At 35.2% G+C, this 19,437-nt stretch overlaps 2 protein-coding genes across 11 annotated transcripts in view; one reads left to right on the forward strand and one right to left on the reverse strand.

Annotated features, from left to right (window-relative positions):
• The first annotated feature begins 1,921 nt into the window (after positions 1-1,921).
• Positions 1,922-14,245, forward strand: LOC131802808 (uncharacterized protein KIAA0513-like). The gene is made up of 6 exons (XM_059123441.1): positions 1,922-3,432; positions 6,952-7,018; positions 7,083-7,196; positions 7,261-8,190; positions 8,259-8,661; positions 8,729-14,245. The coding sequence occupies exons 1-6, from the start codon at positions 3,262-3,264 to the stop codon at positions 8,898-8,900; spliced, it is 1,857 nt and encodes a 618-aa protein (XP_058979424.1). The 5' UTR covers positions 1,922-3,261; the 3' UTR covers positions 8,901-14,245.
• A 1,010-nt stretch (positions 14,246-15,255) lies between these two features.
• The window catches only part of LOC131802810 (sodium/potassium-transporting ATPase subunit beta-1-like), a 34,527-nt gene continuing 30,345 nt past the window's right edge, over positions 15,256-19,437 (reverse strand). For all 10 annotated transcript variants that reach the window (XM_059123454.1, XM_059123448.1, XM_059123451.1 and 7 more), the window contains exons 3-5: positions 18,964-19,221; positions 18,646-18,911; positions 15,256-16,931 (exon numbers count right to left, since the gene is read on the reverse strand). In XM_059123454.1, coding sequence (XP_058979437.1) covers positions 16,653-16,931; positions 18,646-18,911; positions 18,964-19,221 — 803 coding nt within the window. In that variant the 3' untranslated portion in view covers positions 15,256-16,652. The remainder of the gene's footprint in view (positions 16,932-18,645; positions 18,912-18,963; positions 19,222-19,437) is intronic.

The following is a 19,437-nucleotide window of genomic DNA, read 5'->3' on the forward strand; positions in this document are numbered from 1 at the left end:
TACTCGGTATAGTTTAACTTGGATCATCATAATATTTTTGCAAGACTTAGATCCGGTGTGGAAATGGGTCATATTGGCTCACTTCCTGCACCTCTCTCCACATATATCGCTCACGTCACTCTGGTACCTCTCCCAAAAAGTACAAAAATATCCAATAAATAACATCAAAATTTCATATTGTGCCAGAGGAATATCCGATGTAATTAAAACCTGATGTATTGATAAGACATATGTTCGGTTCGAAAATGGACAATATTGGTCCTTTCCTGTACTTCCTCCAGAATATTTTGAATTACTCGCAAAATCTCAGAGATACCCTCAGTAATTTAAGTACAAAATTTTAGAATTGTATGTTTATCCCTTTACTGAATACCAAATTTAGTACCATGTTGTAGTTTTTGTACAAATATAAGACACACTTCTGACATAACCTCCTTATGCCCAGGCTACACTTGAACATCGGCCCTAATACCAAATTTCCGATTTTAAGAACTATCTTTTCACCTAACACTAGATAGTACCAAATATGGTACTATTTACTGCTTTTCGTACACTTTTGGTACATATTTCCAAAACCCTTCCATATATATCATATATACATCATTTGGTACGGCCAAAACATGCCTCATCGAAATAACGGTTTAAGACCCTAGGTCTCTTTGGACCAAATCCGTTTCAGGGCATTTGGAGTCGCTCTAACGTTGTCCGTACGTCCGTCTGTCTGGCTGGTGCGCACGATAACTCTCGAAGGGGGTATCCGATTTTAATTAAACTTGGTACATCGTAATATTATTATCAAACTTTGATCGCGTTTGGGAATGGTATCTCCCCCACGAAAGATCAAAATTTTAAAAGAAAATATTTTACTGCGCAGAGAGAGAAAGGATATTCCGATTTTTCTCAACCTTTGAACATCTTAATATTTGCCTGAGTTCTCCATCAAGTACCTCCCCCACAAAAGGGTCAAAATTTTGAATAATAAGAACTCTTATAAAATGTGAAGTAAGAGTCTAATTTACGCACATTTTTTTTAGGGACCAAAGGTCTGGTTTGAAAATGGAATGTATCTGTTTTCCCCTTCTTGTGCCTCCCCCACAAACGCGAAATTAACATCCGATTCCATTCAGACTTAGCACAGCTCAATATTTCTATCAACACAAGATCTGTAATAAAGATGTTAGAGACCGGACCATTCCTTCTGGTTTCGAATAACCAAACCGATCATAAAATCCTGTCCTCTTCATATTTCACACATCCCATTATTTCTAATAATATAAGATCATAACTTGCGAAACAAATCGGTGATACTTAACAGCTTTCTGTATGTAAATATTTCCCTCTTAACCAGAAATCTGATATGAATATGTGATTTATCGAAATTTATGATTTCGCATAAAACTGGATATAAATGTTCGATTTCCTTAAAATTTTGCACAATATTTTTATCTGCATATACGAAGTATGAAAATGAATCGATACAGTCCAAATCTAGCACGTTGTAATTCTTTTATTAGTCTTAGGTCTGATGCGAATTGGTCAGTATTGGCCAACTTTGGAACCTCCTCTGTTTGAATAATCATCAGCTGTTTGAATAAACATAACTCAAGGCTGGTATACATCTGTCGGCAAAACCGGCTGATACTATTTTTCTTGTTTTTATATATTTAAAGATTAGGATTCTGTAACGGTTATACAGCCATCCAATGTACCATAACATGAAATTAACATTTTACACGAAAAGCTCTTTTCTTTAACATTTACTACACACATACACAGACACACACTGTCACCCGTCTATGTAAACAAATCCTCTGTTTTGTGTGTAGCTGACAATAACAGAGAGAAAGCTCCACCCTGCGTATGATTGCTACGTTCCTTTGCTGCTTCTGGCCAAAACGATGGTTCAGTAGTTAGAAATTATACGGGCAAATAGGAGTGAACTGTGGTGAACAGTCAAGTCAAGGAAATAGAAAAAAAAATAGAAAAAAAGTGAAACATAACTTGTGATTGTTGAAGCAGAAAATGTGAAAACACACCAAACAAATAATACAATAATTTAAGCAATAAATTTTCCCGAAAGAATGTGTGGAATCCAAGGATACTCCTGTTGAAAAAAGTGCCTTTCTTTGTCTAAAACAAAAGTTGGTTGGTCGGAAGGAGTTATTTTTTTAACTTCTTAGTTTTTTTAGCTAGTCTGTTTAAATAGAGTTGAAGTGAAAGAAAGAAGAAAACAAGGTGTTAGCATAACAACGAAGAAAAAAAGATTAAAAACAGAAAAAGAAACAAATATTAACGAATATTGACGGCGCTGCAGCTCTGGCTATTGCCGTTTGCCGTTGATGGCCGTGTGAAGTTCAAGGAATTATTTTTCAAAATCCCATTGCACAAGACGATGTCGGCGGTGGCGGCGGCGACGTACGACAACGGTGGTGTGTAAAAATCAATAATCATTCAAGCACCACCTAGCCCTTCTCTTCAACTACCTTACTGTTCGCTGCCTCAGGCGGTTGTTGTGTGTGTGTCTGTCACTTTGCAAGGTGGTGGTGGTGGTGGCGTACGACCAACCATATGATGGGTTTGTCAGGAAATGTGAGTTGATGAACAAAAAACACAAAGCCAACAACAGGAAAACATAAAGAAAGGAAAGCAAAAACAAAACAACAGCAACAAAAACAAAAACAGAAAACATTGATAAACAATAGAGTGTAATATACTATAATCGGTTAAATTGCGGGTTTTGCTGGGGCTGCAACAGCGGCGCAGCTGATTCCACTGGCCTGCAACATTGTGGGGCTGGCTGCTGGTGTTCGCTGCAGACAAGTGTTCGGTTGCATATACGCGTTTTGAGCTTCTGCAGCGGCTGGTGGTAATGGTAACTGCCAGCCATATGTGACCAGTCAAGTGGCATTATGACACATGTTCTTGGCATTGCCGTAGTTCGCCATGTGCAGGGCTAAGTTGAGTGCCACAACAACAACGCAACCCAAAAGAGGGGTTCAATAGTTACGTTGAACCTAACATGTGGACCAGTAAAACAGTATTTGCCAAGTAATAAAGGCAAATAAACACACACACACGCACGCTCTCGTCAATGTAACAGTTGACCGTGTTACTACCACATTTCTTTCTCAGCCACTCTCTTTCTCTCTCTCCCACCACCACCTGTGCGTATACTTAATTTTGAGAGGATTTTGTGGTTAATTGCTATTAATTTGTTCCCGACAACAACAACACCAACAAAGTGGGTAAACAAATGACAAAATGTTCCCCTCATCACCACCCCCGACAGCTGAGTCAACGGCAGCAGCAACGGGAGAAACCTCTCGCATCAAAAGCTTTATGGGCCGTACACCAGCCATCGGCATTTTGAAATCGAAATTCCTCACCGTGCTGGGAAACAGTAACGAATTATTGAACGGCATTTCATCAAAGGTAAGTAGTTGCATCCAAGCAGAATAATGCTTTTCCTTTTTTCCCATAACCTCATCCCGCCTCAAAGAAGAACAGGAAGCATTTGTTTATGCGTTGTTATTTCAAATCTGAATGAACAGGCTTTTTTGTGTAGGGCTGAGTTACTGCCGTCATTAACCTTGAATATTGTTTGGAAGAAGAAGACTCACACTCACACACACACACTTAGCCTGCCTACCATTAATGCAAAGCTTGCAAATAAAAGTTGAAGAGTTCTGCCATAGCCAAGGGCCAGGCCCACCAACATCAACTACAAAGCAAATCAACGATGTTAGCATATGTTTCAAGGTTCCATTCGGCCAACACGCTTTGCTCAAATCATAACAAAATTGGAAAAGAAATGTGTGTTAGCACGAATGGCAAGGATATGTGAGTCGGGTGCCTCCAGCAGCAGCAGTGGCAGTGGTAGCGGCAGTGAGAGCGACAGTAGTGGCAGTAATTAATTGAAAAAACAAAGACAGCAACAAAAACAAACGTGCCTCCATAACTAAGCATGTGTTTTCTTTGCGGCTGACTGACGGACGGACTGCCTGTCATGGAACCTTGGGAATGCAATTTTTTTTTCTGAATTTGAAAAGGAAACAGAAATGAAACACACATTGTTTGGGTATGTGTGTGTGTGAGTGAGTGTGTTTGTAGGGAAAATTGAGATTGTTTCAACATTTCCATTCTTTGATAATCACATGGCTGCGGATATTGCTGTTTTTGTTGTTACCGTCAGTTGAAGGATATTTTAACCGGAAGGTTTTTCTTATTTAATTTGGTCTAATCTTGACTCGTTTATCTAAGCCATAGGTGTTGCGTGTCACATTCGAAAAGGGGAGGGAAATGTTTGTTCAATGAAAAACTCGAACAATTGCCAGAGAGGGGTTTAATTAATTGTTGAATTGAATTGTGGAAAATTAGAGGAATGACCTAGAGGACTGCAAGTTGTTACAGGTGTCGTATATAATTGACTTTATCCATAAAGAAATTGAAGTAATGTTTTCACGCTACCTAAAATTTGGCGGTACAGCTATGTGACACTATAAAATATTAACTTGCCTAACAAAAATTGGAAATAATTGTGGAAAGTGGGAAAAAGCAAAATATTGCGTCGATTAATAATACGAAGTAAATATCCACCAAAACGAAAACCTATATTTCAGCAAAAAGTCCTTGGTAAAATATTTTACAAAAGAAATCCACGATTTTAGGGAAAAAGTTTCTGAAAAGCATCAAGATTGCTTTAAAGGTGGGAGTCCCGAAAATGCTTGTACAAAATCTTAGGGCAAAAATCTTCGGAAATAATGTCTTAAAAAATCTGGGAAATCACCTTAAGAAATATTCTTAAAAAGCCAAAATTTCAGGAATAAATCCTTTGAAAAAAAATATTTTCGGCTGGAAAATCCCTGAAAATATTAAATATTATTAAAATAATTCTGCGGCCTTTTTATTAAGTGTATCCTTAATATGATCCACGTGTTTTGGCCAAATATCCTAAAAAATCTTTTACAAGAATTAATATTTTTGGTTAGACGGTCCTATGAAATATTCTTCAAAATATTTTTTAAAAAATCCATGTTTTTCGGCCCGTGAATCTTAAATATAGTCATTAATTTTTAGTTGTACGAACCGTGACAGGACAGGAATTCTAAGATTATGAAACTATATTCTTAAAAAGCCGGAAGTTTTATCAGGAATTTTTTATATATCTTCAAACCCTCTGTTTGATCCCGGGAAATCTTCAAAATTATCCTTATAAATCTACAATTTTTAGTCGGGCGGTCCTCAACACATTTTTCATTATTCGTCTTCTTCATTATTGTTCACAATTTGGGTCGGATGGTTCTAAATTTGTTTTTGTCCAGATGACCTTTGAAATTTTCCCTAACTTATCCCCAATTTTTGGTGACATGATCCTTACTAAAAAAATCCTTTTATTCCTTGATTGTTCGCTAGAAAACCCTGTAAAAAAATATTCTTCAAGGGTAATTATTTCTGCTAAAAATATATATAAGATCCTCAATTTTTGGTCGGACCATCCGTTAAACATTTTCTTAATAAAACCAATAAATTTTGGCCAAGAAGTCCTAAAAGAATTCTTTACAAGCATTAGATGACTCTTCAAATTATTCCTTGAAAAATTCTCAATATTTTGCTGGTCTTTGAAAATCCTATTTAAAATTGAAGTCTTAACATTAGTTTACTAAAGACTCTTCGATTTTTCGAAACCTTTTCCAGGGGTAGTTACTTTTACCCTGATTTCGGAAAACTCTATTTTTTCTTGGGGGACGGACCCGGTACCTCAGATCTTTGAGGCGAAAGTCCGGGTTAGACCCGAATCCAGGGTATCCGGAATCAGGGTAAAAATACCTATCTCTTGAAAAATGTTTGCTACTAGATTTTTTCCAAATTGTATTATTTTTTACAAATGGAACTTCTTCAAAATCCCACGTCCATTTATGGCAGAAAACTCTAAATATATGTATTCCATAAGAAATTTATATTTTGGTAGGACGATCCTAAAATATTCTTAAAAAAAATCACAGTTTCTGGTTGGAGCATTTTTCGAAATATTCTTTAAAAAATAATATAAAATCCATGTTTTTTGGACTTGAAATCTGAAAACAATTATTTAAAACAGGCGCGATTTTTGATTAATACATCATTTTACCATGAAAAGAAAATTCACGATTTTTGGTTAAATAAAATATCATAAAAATATCTCATTTTGGGTCCACGGGACAATCAGTTCAATATTCTTTCAAAAACCAACGAAATTGGTAGTCCGGAATACCTTGAGATCTTATTTAGGCAATTTTTGTTGATTAGAACAGATTACATTATAAATAACGGCAATGCTGTAATAAAGTAAAATCCAAAGCCTTCTTTTAGGCGCTGGATTAATTTGTGCTTTTCTGCCAGATGCAAATTCATCAACTAATTTTATTTTTGCTTGAGTCCAGCTACGGAATTCTGGTCGTCCGGCCCAGGTCCCTTCGATATGCATTAAGTTGTATTCGAAGATCATAAAGTGCACCCTTACGATAAAATATTGACTGGATATATTCAACAATTCGGGAATTTAAACAATATAAATGGTTTTGGTTTAAATTCCGCTCAGTGGCTAATCCACTTTCAAAGATTAATGATGGGCGGTGCATAGTATATGTTCTGAAGTATGTTTTCAGTAATATTAAGTGCCACTTTTATGACAAATTTTGAACAGTGGATGGTTCTTTTTTTTGGAGAGGATGTACCACACGTTTTGACAAAATATGAGTCCATCTTTGGCCCACTTTTTTTGCTGCATTTAGTCCACTCTAAGGGAGAAATTGTTGTCCACCTTTCTTTTGGAAAGTTAATATAGTTGTTCAATCCAGGAATTGCAATATATAACATAATGCCTACCTTCATCTATTATATATGCCAAAAATCCATTTATTGTTATTTTTAATAATTTACCAAAATATACGAAAAACACACGATTATTTTCAGTTGACTTTGAATATAAGTTCCAGTGATTCAGATTACTGTGACGATGACGAGGAAGAAGTGCCCAAATGTAAGTGTACCTTCATTACTACTCACAATGGGAATTCCTTGAAAAACTTTAAATCTCCTTTTAGACGACGAATCCATTGATTATACGAAAATCGATTATGAATCCAGACGTGTTAAAGCCCGGAGAGCCCATGAAGAGATCATATCAGGACGTTATAGACAACCAAATTTAGCACCAAGTGAGTCACTACTTCTCAGTTAGAGAATATAATATTAAGGAGTTGCGAATTATTTCCCTTATAGGACCTCGCTTAGATGCCTTACGTAGCCGTAAACCCGATAAATCCCGATCATCTTCATCCTCCTCCTCATCATCGTCATCGACATCAACATCATCCAGGTCATTTAACAATGCCCAGGCTCAAGATCGTTCACATGTGAGTAGTACCACCCGATCGGATTCCATTGAGTCGCGACACTCGGGTGGCTATGAAAGGAAACGAGCCATAGCTGGCGCCCGACGAAGTGAACTGGATGTACAAAGAGATCTTATGAGACTTAATGAAATGGCAAAGGCAAGCAATGCGGCTGCTGTATCAGCAGCCAATGTTGGCGGTGGTGGTGGGGGTGTTGGTGGAGAGGTTGCACTGCCACCCACGGCTGCACCTCATATTGAGGTCCAACCGCCACACGATCGAGATCCTAGCAAATCTTCCATGGCCAATATGGCAGGAACTGTTTCGAGCCATTCCATACGCGTGCCTCCGGTTAGACGTAAAAATTCCAACAGCAGTACTTTAACTAGTTTACGGGATGATTTGGATTATCAGGTTAGCCCAAGTGGTGAGTCCACGGATTGGCGCCATTTTATACGTTCCGAATCGCAGAATTCTGTGCCTTCGTGGGCCTCTTCGATAAGCTTGGACTGTCGCACCGGTGAGGAGCCCATCAAAGAGTTTATGAAGCGTTTTACCGACACCATATTCACGAATGCCAATGCCATCGATCTGGAACTGAAATCGGAGTTTGGTGCCATGGCCCGCCTTGAAATCGGCCGACAATGGTTTGTGCGTTTCCTGCTGCAGCAGAAGAACAAATCGAAACGTGTCGAAGAGCCGACATTCCACTCGTTGATCCAACACTTTGCCATAGTGTTGTTTGAATGTGGTGAATGTTCCGATTTCGGACCGGCCATGATAATGATGAATTTGAGTTTTCTATTTTACCGAGAGAGTAAGAGATTGAGCAATGTTTGTAGCGTTGAGCGAATGAATGTATTAATGCAAAATTTCTGTTTGTAGTTGAGGTGCCCGGTTGTGATCCATATCGAGAGTATCTGTGTACGTTTATAAGGGAACAACCCATTTGGATGTCTTTGAAATTTTGGAATGCTGCCTTTGTGGAGTGCATGGAAACGGAAAGAAACAATCGCCTTAAATCGCGGCAAAAGAAGCAGGAGAGACGCAAGGCCAGGGAGAAGGACAAAGAGAAGGCTAAGGAGGAAATGGGTAAACTCAAGTCCCAGAATGTAGAAAGTAAAGAAAATGAGGAGAATGTTATGGCCAAGCAGCAGGATGTCTCAGAGTCTAGTTCTTCGCATGGCAAAGGAAATCATGGGAAAAAGGAAAAATCTGCAAAACCGGCAAATGATCCTGCATTGGATTTCGACAAAGAAATGGAAAATATTGCGTTTCGACAATTGGCGTAAATTTTTGTGAAAAGTTTTATTGAAGAATTGCAAAGATTAATTGTTTTTCATTTCCATTTGTAGGACCTTTACCAGCAATATCCATGCCCTGGGCGCCCCACAGGAGTTGTGTTTGGAATTTTTCAAAAAACAACACACGGCCGTGGCCCTCAGCAAAGAAAAATCAAAACTTATACGTGATAATGTACATCGTATCTACTATGAAACCGAGCTATGGGGTTCAAAGCAATCCTGAAATATTTATTTGATCTCTAGGATATCAACACTGTTTCCTTTGGTAGTGGCAACTGGTAAAAACGACATTTCAAATCAACGATAAATCTATTGTTATACTTATTTGTTATATTTTTGTAAGAGTAGTTAATATGTAATTTAATTACAGACAGTGCCACGAGGGGGAGATTTGGGAAAGGCCATAAGCTTTAAATTGAATGGGGAAATTGGGGTCTAGAAATTATTGTTTAATTTTAAATTAGATTATTGGGTATTAATTATTGGTACTTACATCATATTCTTGTTGGAGACCTATTCCGAGATGTATTTTGAAACCAATCCGGAAGGTCTAACATAAAATAAATGTTTATAATAGTATGTTTGAAAATTGTCTTCAATTAACTTTAGTTTTTATACCCTACACCACAAGGTAATTGTGCATTTGTTTGTAACAGGCAAAAGGAAACAATATAAACCCATAGTTCCTTTTGATGATCTGCATAGAATCACATTCTGAGTCGATTTATGCCTGTCCGTCCGCCCATCTGTCCAAATTATTTGTTTGACCCAAGGACGAATCCTATTCAATTTTGAGATAATCGGTTAAAATTTAGATATATACAGAGTGGGATAAAAAAAACTGCAACAAAGTCAAACGCCATAATTTTTATTTTTTTTTCTTAAATTTTATTGAATGAAAGCAAAAAATGTCGGAAATAGGATCAAATTTTAGAATAAGTTTAGATTTGTTCGAATTGGTCACCTTTGGCACGAATTATGAACTTTAAACGGCCAATGAAACCGTCACACGCGGTATTTTCGGTGATCGGTGATCGGTATTTTTAGTGCCAACCTTGCTTTCCAAAATACTCCAGACACAATAGTCCAACGAATTGGTATCCGGATATTTTGGTGGCCATTGTGCGCTGGAAATGCAGCGAGGAACCTCATTTTCTAACCATTCTTGGATGGCGCGTGCTGAGTCCTTTTGGAATGTCCAAGGTCTGCGGCCAAAATGTTTGCGTGTCCAAGGCTTTAATACACCCTCCAGAATATTTTCGCGGCAATATTCGGCAATTATTCTGATGCCGCGGTGGATTAATACGAGCGGAGAGCGACCATCGGCCGTTATGGCGGCCCACACCATTACCATGGCCGGCGCTTAAGTTCTGGTGGCCAACCGAAGGTGTTCTCTTTGGCAAGTAAACACGATCATTTTATTTGGTTGCAAACTGCTGGACAACCAATGTTTTCTCATCGGAGAAAACCAAATTCGGCAGTTCACCACTTTCGGCCCAGCGAAGCAACTCTTTAGCTCTTTTGAGTCTATTTCCTTTCTGTTGGGGGTGGAATTTGGCATTTACGACCAAATTGAGTCTAGCAACAAGTATGTCAAAGTTTGAGAAAATCGGTTCAGATATAGCTATAGCTCAGACATATATTGTTCATCCGATTTGTTGAATTTGTCCTGCACAGCCTTAATATGCACTCGGTAGTAACGATATTAGGGGAAATATACCAAATACAGCTCAGAAATACCTTTGCTAAATTTTTGTCGAGATCGGTTCAGATTTGGATATAGCTCCCATATACATCTTTATCCGATTTCAAGTTATTTTGCACCAAATGGGTAATACAAGGCCGGATGGAAAAGGCACAAATGCCTTGGCAAATTTAGTAGAAATCGATTCAGAGGAGGATGTTCCTCTCATATATTAGTTCCTTTCCCTTATAAATAATTTATATCTATAATCATAGTTGGTATGATTTAATTCTCACAAATTCCCCATAAAAATTGTTATCTGTTATGTGAAGCTCTACTAAATATGCAAAGTGGTGTAGGGTACCATAAAGTCGGCCCCGCTCGTCTTTAGAACTTTCTTTGTTAGTTTTGTCTTAAATTTGTTTACCCATCACACTCTAGTCTCTTAAAAAGTCTGAAAAATATTAACCCTGGAAATCGGCTGCAGGTATAATTTCAATGCGAAGTCGTTAAATTCAGGGTATTTCCACCCGAAACCCTTGAGTATTTGTTTGGTGGCACAGTGTTTCTTTAACAAATAAAATCGAAAATCAAAAGTTGCAACAAAATTTTCGTAGTTAAAAAATCTGGTTAACAATAAATGAAACTCATAGAATAGTTAATAATAAAAGAAAATATGAAATAAACCAAATTTTAAATGTATGTTTTTTAAACTTGTGATAAATTACTTTGTGATTTCATTGAAACTAAAACCAAAAAAACAACAATACCACAATACAAAAGGATATTACAATTAGAATTACAAAACAAATTTAATAATGAAAAAAATGTTAGCTAATTTTATATAAATAAAAAATTATTATATTATTATTAAAGACAAAGGAAAGAAGAGAGAACCACTTATGAAAAATAGTTTTAATTCAATTTAAAAAAAGAAAAATTAAATAATAAAAACAAAACAAATGAAACAAATATCTATGCTCTATTACCCTAAGAATCTTCAGTATCTTTAGTAATAGAAAAAAATGGAAAAATAATTAATATTTAAATCTACATTAAACTAAACACATCTTTACAAAATATACTTACAGCCATACATTGAAAAGACATTTATAATGTCTCATTTCATTTCTTTTATCTAACTCAATAAATAATGCCTCATTAACAATCCGTCAACTTAAGAACAAAAAAAAAAAAAAAAAAAAAAAAAAAAAAAACTGTTTAAAAATGCAATACAACAAATCTACTATCATTATTTTATAACAAAAAAAGTAAATTTTAAAACTAAAACCAAAGAAGGAAACATTCAAACCAAGAGTTAACAACAAAATTCTGTCTATCAAACAAAGCAGTAACAAAAGAGCAAAAATACCGAAGAAAATAGTTTACCACTTCTCTACTGGTATGCATTATTTTTGGAAAATTATATTTATTAAAGATTTTCATTGTAAAACAGGACAGGAAAGATGAGGAAAAACAAAGAACATAACAGAGAACAAGTAAATGACATGTGGGGAAATTTTGCCATAAGCTCCTTACTTGACATTAAGATTTTGTTAAAATACTATTTTAATGTATTTTTAACATTCTTGATCTGATACGAATCGTTTAAAAGTTTTGAGTCGAAAATTTAATATACATTTTTTATTAGTTTTCCCACAAAAAGTAGAAATTTGGATAATATCGGTCCACTCCATCAAATACCTCCCCCACAAAGGGTCAACATTTTGGATGATTATGACTCTTATAAAATGTAATGTAAAAATCCGATTATTTCAAATTACACATAGCACAATATTTTCATTAACCCAAAGTCTGGTGTGAAGATGGACGATATCGGTCTACTCCTTCTGGTACCTCCCCCGCAAAGGGTCAAAGTTTTGAATATTCATAACGCTCAAAAAAAAAAAAAAAAAAAAACGAAAATAACATCCGATTCCATTCACACTTGGCACATCCCAATTTTTCCATCAACACCAGATTTGTTATAAAGATGGTAGAGATCGCACCATTTTTTCTGATACCTCCCCCATAAGGGGTCAAGGTTTTGAATAACCAAAACGATAATAAAATCTGAAATAAGCATCCGAGCCTCTTCATATTTCACACATCCCATTATTTCTACTAGCAAAAAATCTGCTGTGAAGATGGAATACATCGGTCCACTCCTTCTGGTACCTCACCCACAGAGGGTCAAAATTTGGAATATTCATGAAGCGAAATCAGCATCCGATTAAGATTCAGACTTGGTATATCTTAATATTTAAATCTATTAAGATATACCAAATGGTAGAGATCGGATTATTTCTTCTGGTACCTCCCCTAAACAGAGTTCAAGATATTGAAAAACCAAACGCCAAAGAAAGCGTTATGGCTTAGGGTATAAAGAGAAATACAAATGTGCACATGTGGGTTTAATTTGTACCGCAGATGAATATTGAAGAATCGAAGGACTACTAATTAATGAATTCTTTTATCTTTTTTAATAAATAGATAAAACTTGGATTTTTTTATATAATTCACGTGGGTCAAAACCTTGACAAGAACAATCATCTAAAATATTTTTTTCTAAGACACTTTTTTCAAAAATGTCTGAAATATTTTAATTAACCTAAAAACCGGAACTCCTGACCCCAAGGAACTGTCTTACTTGTTTTCTGAATGTTCTGGAATTGTTCAATAGGAGTATGTGAATGTCAGCAATGTAAATGATAAAATAAAGATAAGTACTGAATAAAGAATAACGGCAAATAAATGAAATAAAAAAGAAGAAGAAAATGTTTTAGGAGGAAACCAAATATCTTCAAATGTCATAGTAAAATATATCCTTTAAAAATAATTCTTAAAAAAATCATTTCCATTCCCCAAGGTGAATAAGAATTCAATTTTTTTTCTCGAAAACATTATCTTCTACCCTCCATTCTAATAAAGAAAAAAATATATATATATATTTATTAATAACCCAAAAATCCAAAGGTTTCTTTTCCCAAATGAAAAGTATTAATTAATTTCTTAAGTATTCCTGAAAAATATTAAGGATTTAAATGAACACCCCTCTTATTAAAAAACAAAACAAATACAAGCAACTAATGTGCACTGTTTATTTTTTAAATTCTCATCCTAATAACAAAATAAAAATTTTGAATAAAAACACAACACTATTTACCAATAAAAATATAAAGAAAAATAATAAAAACAAAATACATTACCTATGACCTAATGAATAATAAAACCAAAAATACCCCTTAAGACCAGTGAATAAAAGCAAAATGTTTTATTTAACATTATATGTTAATAATGTTAATTTCTTTAGAGGATATTTTGATTTTTATTAAAAGGTTTTGTATAGAAACTTGTTTTCCTGTTTTTCCAGGACTGAGTTGAGAGGTTCATATCTAGTGAATTTTTTGATAAGTACATAATTTTAATAGCAGAATGAATAGTTTCATTATTTTAAAAACAATTGTTTTCCCAAAAGTCATATATAACATAATTTTTGTTTTTTACTCACATGCGTGATGTAATAATTTTGTCTGGACATTCTTTTAATTGATTGTTTAAGTCTGAAGTGTTCCCCCATTGGATTCACTTCATATTACCCTTTATTATAGAGAGTAATGTTTTTCAATACGAAGCTGACAGATTTGAAATATTTGCTGATCGCTAAAAATTTCATGATTTCATCTCGACAAAGGGAATGATCACTAGACTTTTTCAGTTCAATGAATCATGAAATTGGTAGCGATCATAGTTTCCGGGCATATTATCATCCACCTTCTTTTTATACCCTCCACCATAGTACGGAGGGTATATTAAGTTTGTCATTTAGTTTGTAAGACCACTAAATATACATTTTAGACCTCACAAAGTATATATATTCTTTATCAGCATAAGATTCTATGTCGATTTAGCGATGTCCGTTCGTATGTCCATGTATCTGTTTGTCCGTCTGTGGAAATCACTCTAGATTCCGAACGAAATTAAGTAGATTAATAAAATTTTACTAAAATGTATATTATGTCGCAGGACTTTTGGTATTTAAAATGGATCATGAAGGTCCACGTTTTTGTATAGCCCCATATAATGATACCTCCCTATTTTCCGTATTTTGGTGATTTAAGAAACATTATTCACCATTTGAAGCTCGGAATGGATACTACAGTCTATGACAGAAAACTGTGCGTACAGGTCCACGTCTTCGTATATTCTCCATATATCGTTACCTCCCAGTATTCGGTAGTTTGATTAATTTATCGACATTATTTACCGGAAAAGTTTCAAATTTGGTAGTTATAGTTCGTAATGGATACTACAGCCGCTGACAGAAAATTGTCTATCAGGTCCACGTTTTGGTATAGCCCCCATATAATAGTAACTCCCGACATTCGGTATTTTAATGATTTTAGCTACATTTTTCACCGGAATTGTTTCAATTTTGGCATTTGAAATTCGTAATGGATTCTACAGCCTATGAAAAAAAATTACATATGCAGGTCCAAGTTTTGGTATAGCCCCGATATAATAGTACCTCCCTATATTCGGTATTTTGATAATTTAAGCTACATTATCTTTTTTCAAGTTTCGTATTTGAATATTGCAATGGCTTATGACAAAAGTTGCCTATGCAGGTCCACGTCATCGTATAGACCCTAATATAACGGCTACATTCGGCATTTTTAAGAATTTTAAAGAATTTTTAACGGATTTTATTGTTTTTGAGAATTGCCAAAGGTTATTCCAAGTTCGGCCCGGCCGTACTTACAGGGTTTTAACTTGTTCAGAATAAAATGGAATTTTTTTTGACCTTTTAACTCTATTTTATATGCATAATTGGTTGACGCCAGAACTTTTTCTTTCCCTTTTCAAAATCGAAAGGCAAATCATTTTTGTGTGTTTTTTTTATAGAATTGAATTCTTTATTTTATTAAAATTATAATTATTACATATTAATTTATTATTATTAAATTGTTTTAAATATTTAAAATAAAAGAAGTAAACAACAGCAACAAGCTGTTTGTTCACTGTTGTTTCATAGCAAATGGGGGTTTTCTCTTGTTTTTGTTTTGTTTCATTTTAAATTAAAGTTCCTTGAAGAACTTCAGGTAGATAAGAGAACAAGGTGTAGAAAACATAAGATAGAAGAAGGAAATGAAATATTACAATAATTTGTTTTTGTTGTTGATATTTTTGCTTTTTTTAAAATAAAGACTATACAATCATAATAATAACAAACAATGAACAAAAAAGTACTTGCAAATAAGTAAATACATTATTTCAAAAACCCAAAGAGGCTAGTCACAGGCACAAGCTTTGTCTTGTCTTTGGGAGCTATTTTCTTTTTTTGTATAAACCCTGTTTTTGCGTTGCCTCATGGCTGTGACTTGGCCAGTTTGTGTGGGCTCTTGCTACAATTCATTATCTTGAGAGGGGGTGATTGGATGATTGGCATAAAATGAAAAATCCGTTCTTTTTCTAATAATTTTTCCAAGTTTTCTTAAATTGTACATACAAGTGAAATAGTTTTGTTTTGCTTAGTTTTTTTCTTTCTTTTGCATTCAACACTTAAAACTTTTACATGATCTATTAAATAAAATAACAAATAACATTTCATAAACTATGAATTTGATTTGAAAAATGATTTAAGGAAAATAACAGGTGGTGGGCGGGTGGATGTAGGGGACAGAGGGCGGGGTACCAGAAAAACAGAAATATTAACACGTGAATGGCAATGGGGGATTGGTTTGCATTTTGCATTTACATAAGAAATAAATCACATTTTGACATTAGGCTCGATTTGTTGTTGTAATGCTTTGACAAAAAATTCCTAGTGGCGGTGGTTAACACTTTTTTTTAAACTAAAATTTACATTTCTTTGTTTTAGTTTCATATCTTTTTACATAGAATAGCATACTTTCAGATTACATGTATGTATGTGTGTATGTATGTATAGTAATGTATAACTACCGGAACCGACACGGTTCAATTAGAAGAAAAAATAATCTTGAACTTAATACAACGACGCCCGAAGTGTTTGTGTTTTTGTTGTTTGTTTAGATACAATTCGCTGGAGAAATAAAATGTCAGAGCTAAGAGGTGTTAATGGCAATATGTTGTTGTGTTTGTGTGTGTGTTTTTTAATAAAATTTTAAAATTGTTGATTCTAATCGGTGTTGTTGTTGTTGTTATTGCTATTACTGCTGCTTCTGCTGCCGCGGATGCATTGTTAACACCTTAACATTTATTGGGGTTGATGGTGGTGGACGCCAATAACTGCTACCATTACCGCAATCTCTAATCGATGAAGATTTGGAAGGTAACCGAACCCTGACGATCGCGAATGCTGCCATTGTAGATGATGTTCTTGGCCCAGGCACGGCATTCAATGTTGATCATTTTATTGACTGGCAATTGTTCGAATTGTACGGCAATCAAAGGACTCAAATAGTTCTGTTGATTCAGATATGGATAGTAGTAGGCGGGGAAACCCTGAGCGGGATAGTATTTGACAGTGCCGAATTCTTCTTGATCCTGGGCGTTGTTGCCGTTGCACGATACCCAAACTTGTTGACGCTAAAAAAAAGAAGAAGAAGAATATTAATATATATTTCATTGGGTAATTGAAAAGCAAAATTATTCGAGATGTAACAAGTAAAAATTGCCGGGCCAAACAAATGAGATTCGAAGGGTCTTGTATAGGTCCTATACTGAAAACACATCTATCTTTATAATTATCTACTAGAAGCTTTGACTAAAACAAAAAAAAAAAAATAAATAAATAAAATAAATAAATAAATAAAATTAAACAAGTAAAATAGTCGATAGTATCAGCCGGTTTTGTCGACAAATGGAATCGGATATTAATGTCGCTTTTTATGAGCTTCATGGATACTCAAAATATTGGACCTTTGTGGGGGAGGTACCAGAAGGAGTGGACCGATGTATCCCATCTTCATACTAGACCTTGAGTTTGTAGAAAAAATGGGACGTATATGAAGAGAACCGTATGCAAATTTCTGATTTTATGATCGTTTTGGTTATTCAAAACTTTGGCCCTTTGTGGGGGAGGTACCACAAGGAATGGTCCGATCTCTACTATCTTTATAACAGATTTTGTGTTGACGGAAGTATTAAGATGTGCCAAGTCTGAATGAAATCGGATGTTACTTTAGTGTTTTATGAGCCACATTAATATTCAAAATGTTGACCCATTGTGAGGGAGGTAGCAGAAGTAGTGGACCGATATATTCCATCCTCACACCAGACCTTAGGCTCATAAAAATAGTGCGATGTGTGTAATTTGAAGACAATCGGACACTTAGATCACATTTTATAAGAGTTATAATTATTCAAAATGTTGGCCCTTCGTGGGGGAAGTAGATCGGAGTGGATCGATATTGTCTATTTTCGCACCTGACCTAGCTCCGATGCAAAGATTAGGATTCCTAAAGTTGGAGCAAAATTGGATTATCATTTCTCTTTCTGTGCTGTAAATTATTTTCTTTGAAAATGTTGGCATTTTGTATGAGACGTACCAGAAGGAGTGTACCGATATTACCAATCTCCGAACTCGATTTAAGTTTGACAACAATATTACGATATACCAAGTTTGGACCAAATCGGATACTCCCTTCGAGAGTTATCGTGCGCACCAGCCAGCCAGACAGACGGACGGACACGCATCGTTATATTGACTCCAAAAGTCCTGAAACGGATTTGGTCCAAAGAGACCTAAGATCTAAAATTATTATTTCTATGAGGCACGTTTTGGCCGTATCAAATGATATATACTATCTGTAACCATATGGCTTAGGTTATAATCTATATATAATCTGAGGATATAAAAAATTAATATTGGCAATTTTCTCCAAAGAGGATTTCCGTATAGTTCAAATTAGACAAATATGGGGATATATATTTCTGTGAAGCGATATGAATGCCAAATGCAGATAAAAAACCAAAAAAATAGTGAAAAAGATCTCCAAGGACCGCCAAGGTAGCCAGAATTTCTTTCGAAACCATTTTGGGGGGCCATCCGCCAAACATGAGATTTTCAAGCAAAATGCTCTTAATATTTACATATTAGAGGCTCGCCCTTCTTGGCTTGCCAAAATTCTCCAAAAGTCCAGAAATCTGGAGGCAAAGTCTTAAAGCTATGAAGAGTTTCCGGGTCATATCTAAAACATTTCCTAAGCTGTTGCTTGATATTATGAAATTTGAATTATTAATGGATCTTAGTTGCCTGCCCTTTTCACTCCATAACGTCCTTAGCCTTCTTCGTATTTACCTCATGTTCTGGAACAGCCTTAATGTGTTCTTTCAATTGGGCTGGCATATCTTCGGGCAAGTCGGCGGGATTGTCATAGTATTGAGGTACCCAATCGTAGATTTTGTTCAATTTCAAGAAAACACAGGGACGTGAGTTGTTATAGCCGTAGGCATTTTTGGGCGAACAGCTGCCGAATTGTTCAATATCCACAGTGCAGACATCTTCAGGGTTGTGGGTCTGATTGAAGGAGCACACTTTGCCGGTGTGTTGGCTGTCATTGTAACCTGAAGAAGAAATTTATTGTAATATTTTTTGTTTAAAAAATCATTAACTCACTCTTCATGAAATCGTTCAACAATTTAATCCAATAGTTTTTCTCGCCATCGACTTTGGTGTCGAACTGTATGACAGAGCCGCGTTGTGTGTCATCGCTAATGGGACGGAAGCCCAAGCCGGGATTTGTGCCAATCAGTGATTTGTCCAATTTCCATCTGGGCTCTTTTTCATCGAGTGTCGAGAACAAGCCTTGCATGCAAATTGTGAATAGACCAGCTAAGACCACATAGAAAATTGCATAAAATGTCAACAATTGTGCTGGAAAGAAAGAAAAAATAAATTTTTTTATTAAAAAATTAATAATAAATTTTAATATTTTATTTTATAAATATCTTGTTCTAAATGCAAGATATATGTGTGTGAGTGTCCTTTGTATGAATTGTCTTTTAAAAAGGCTATATTTCAGCCTAAAGGCTGAATTGACCCTTTAGCTTGATAAAATTATTGGTCATTTTTAGTCTCCTTTATTCGTTA

Source organism: Musca domestica, unplaced genomic scaffold (assembly GCF_030504385.1).
Source record: "Musca domestica strain aabys unplaced genomic scaffold, Musca_domestica.polishedcontigs.V.1.1 246, whole genome shotgun sequence".
Lineage (NCBI taxonomy): Eukaryota > Metazoa > Arthropoda > Insecta > Diptera > Muscidae > Musca > Musca domestica.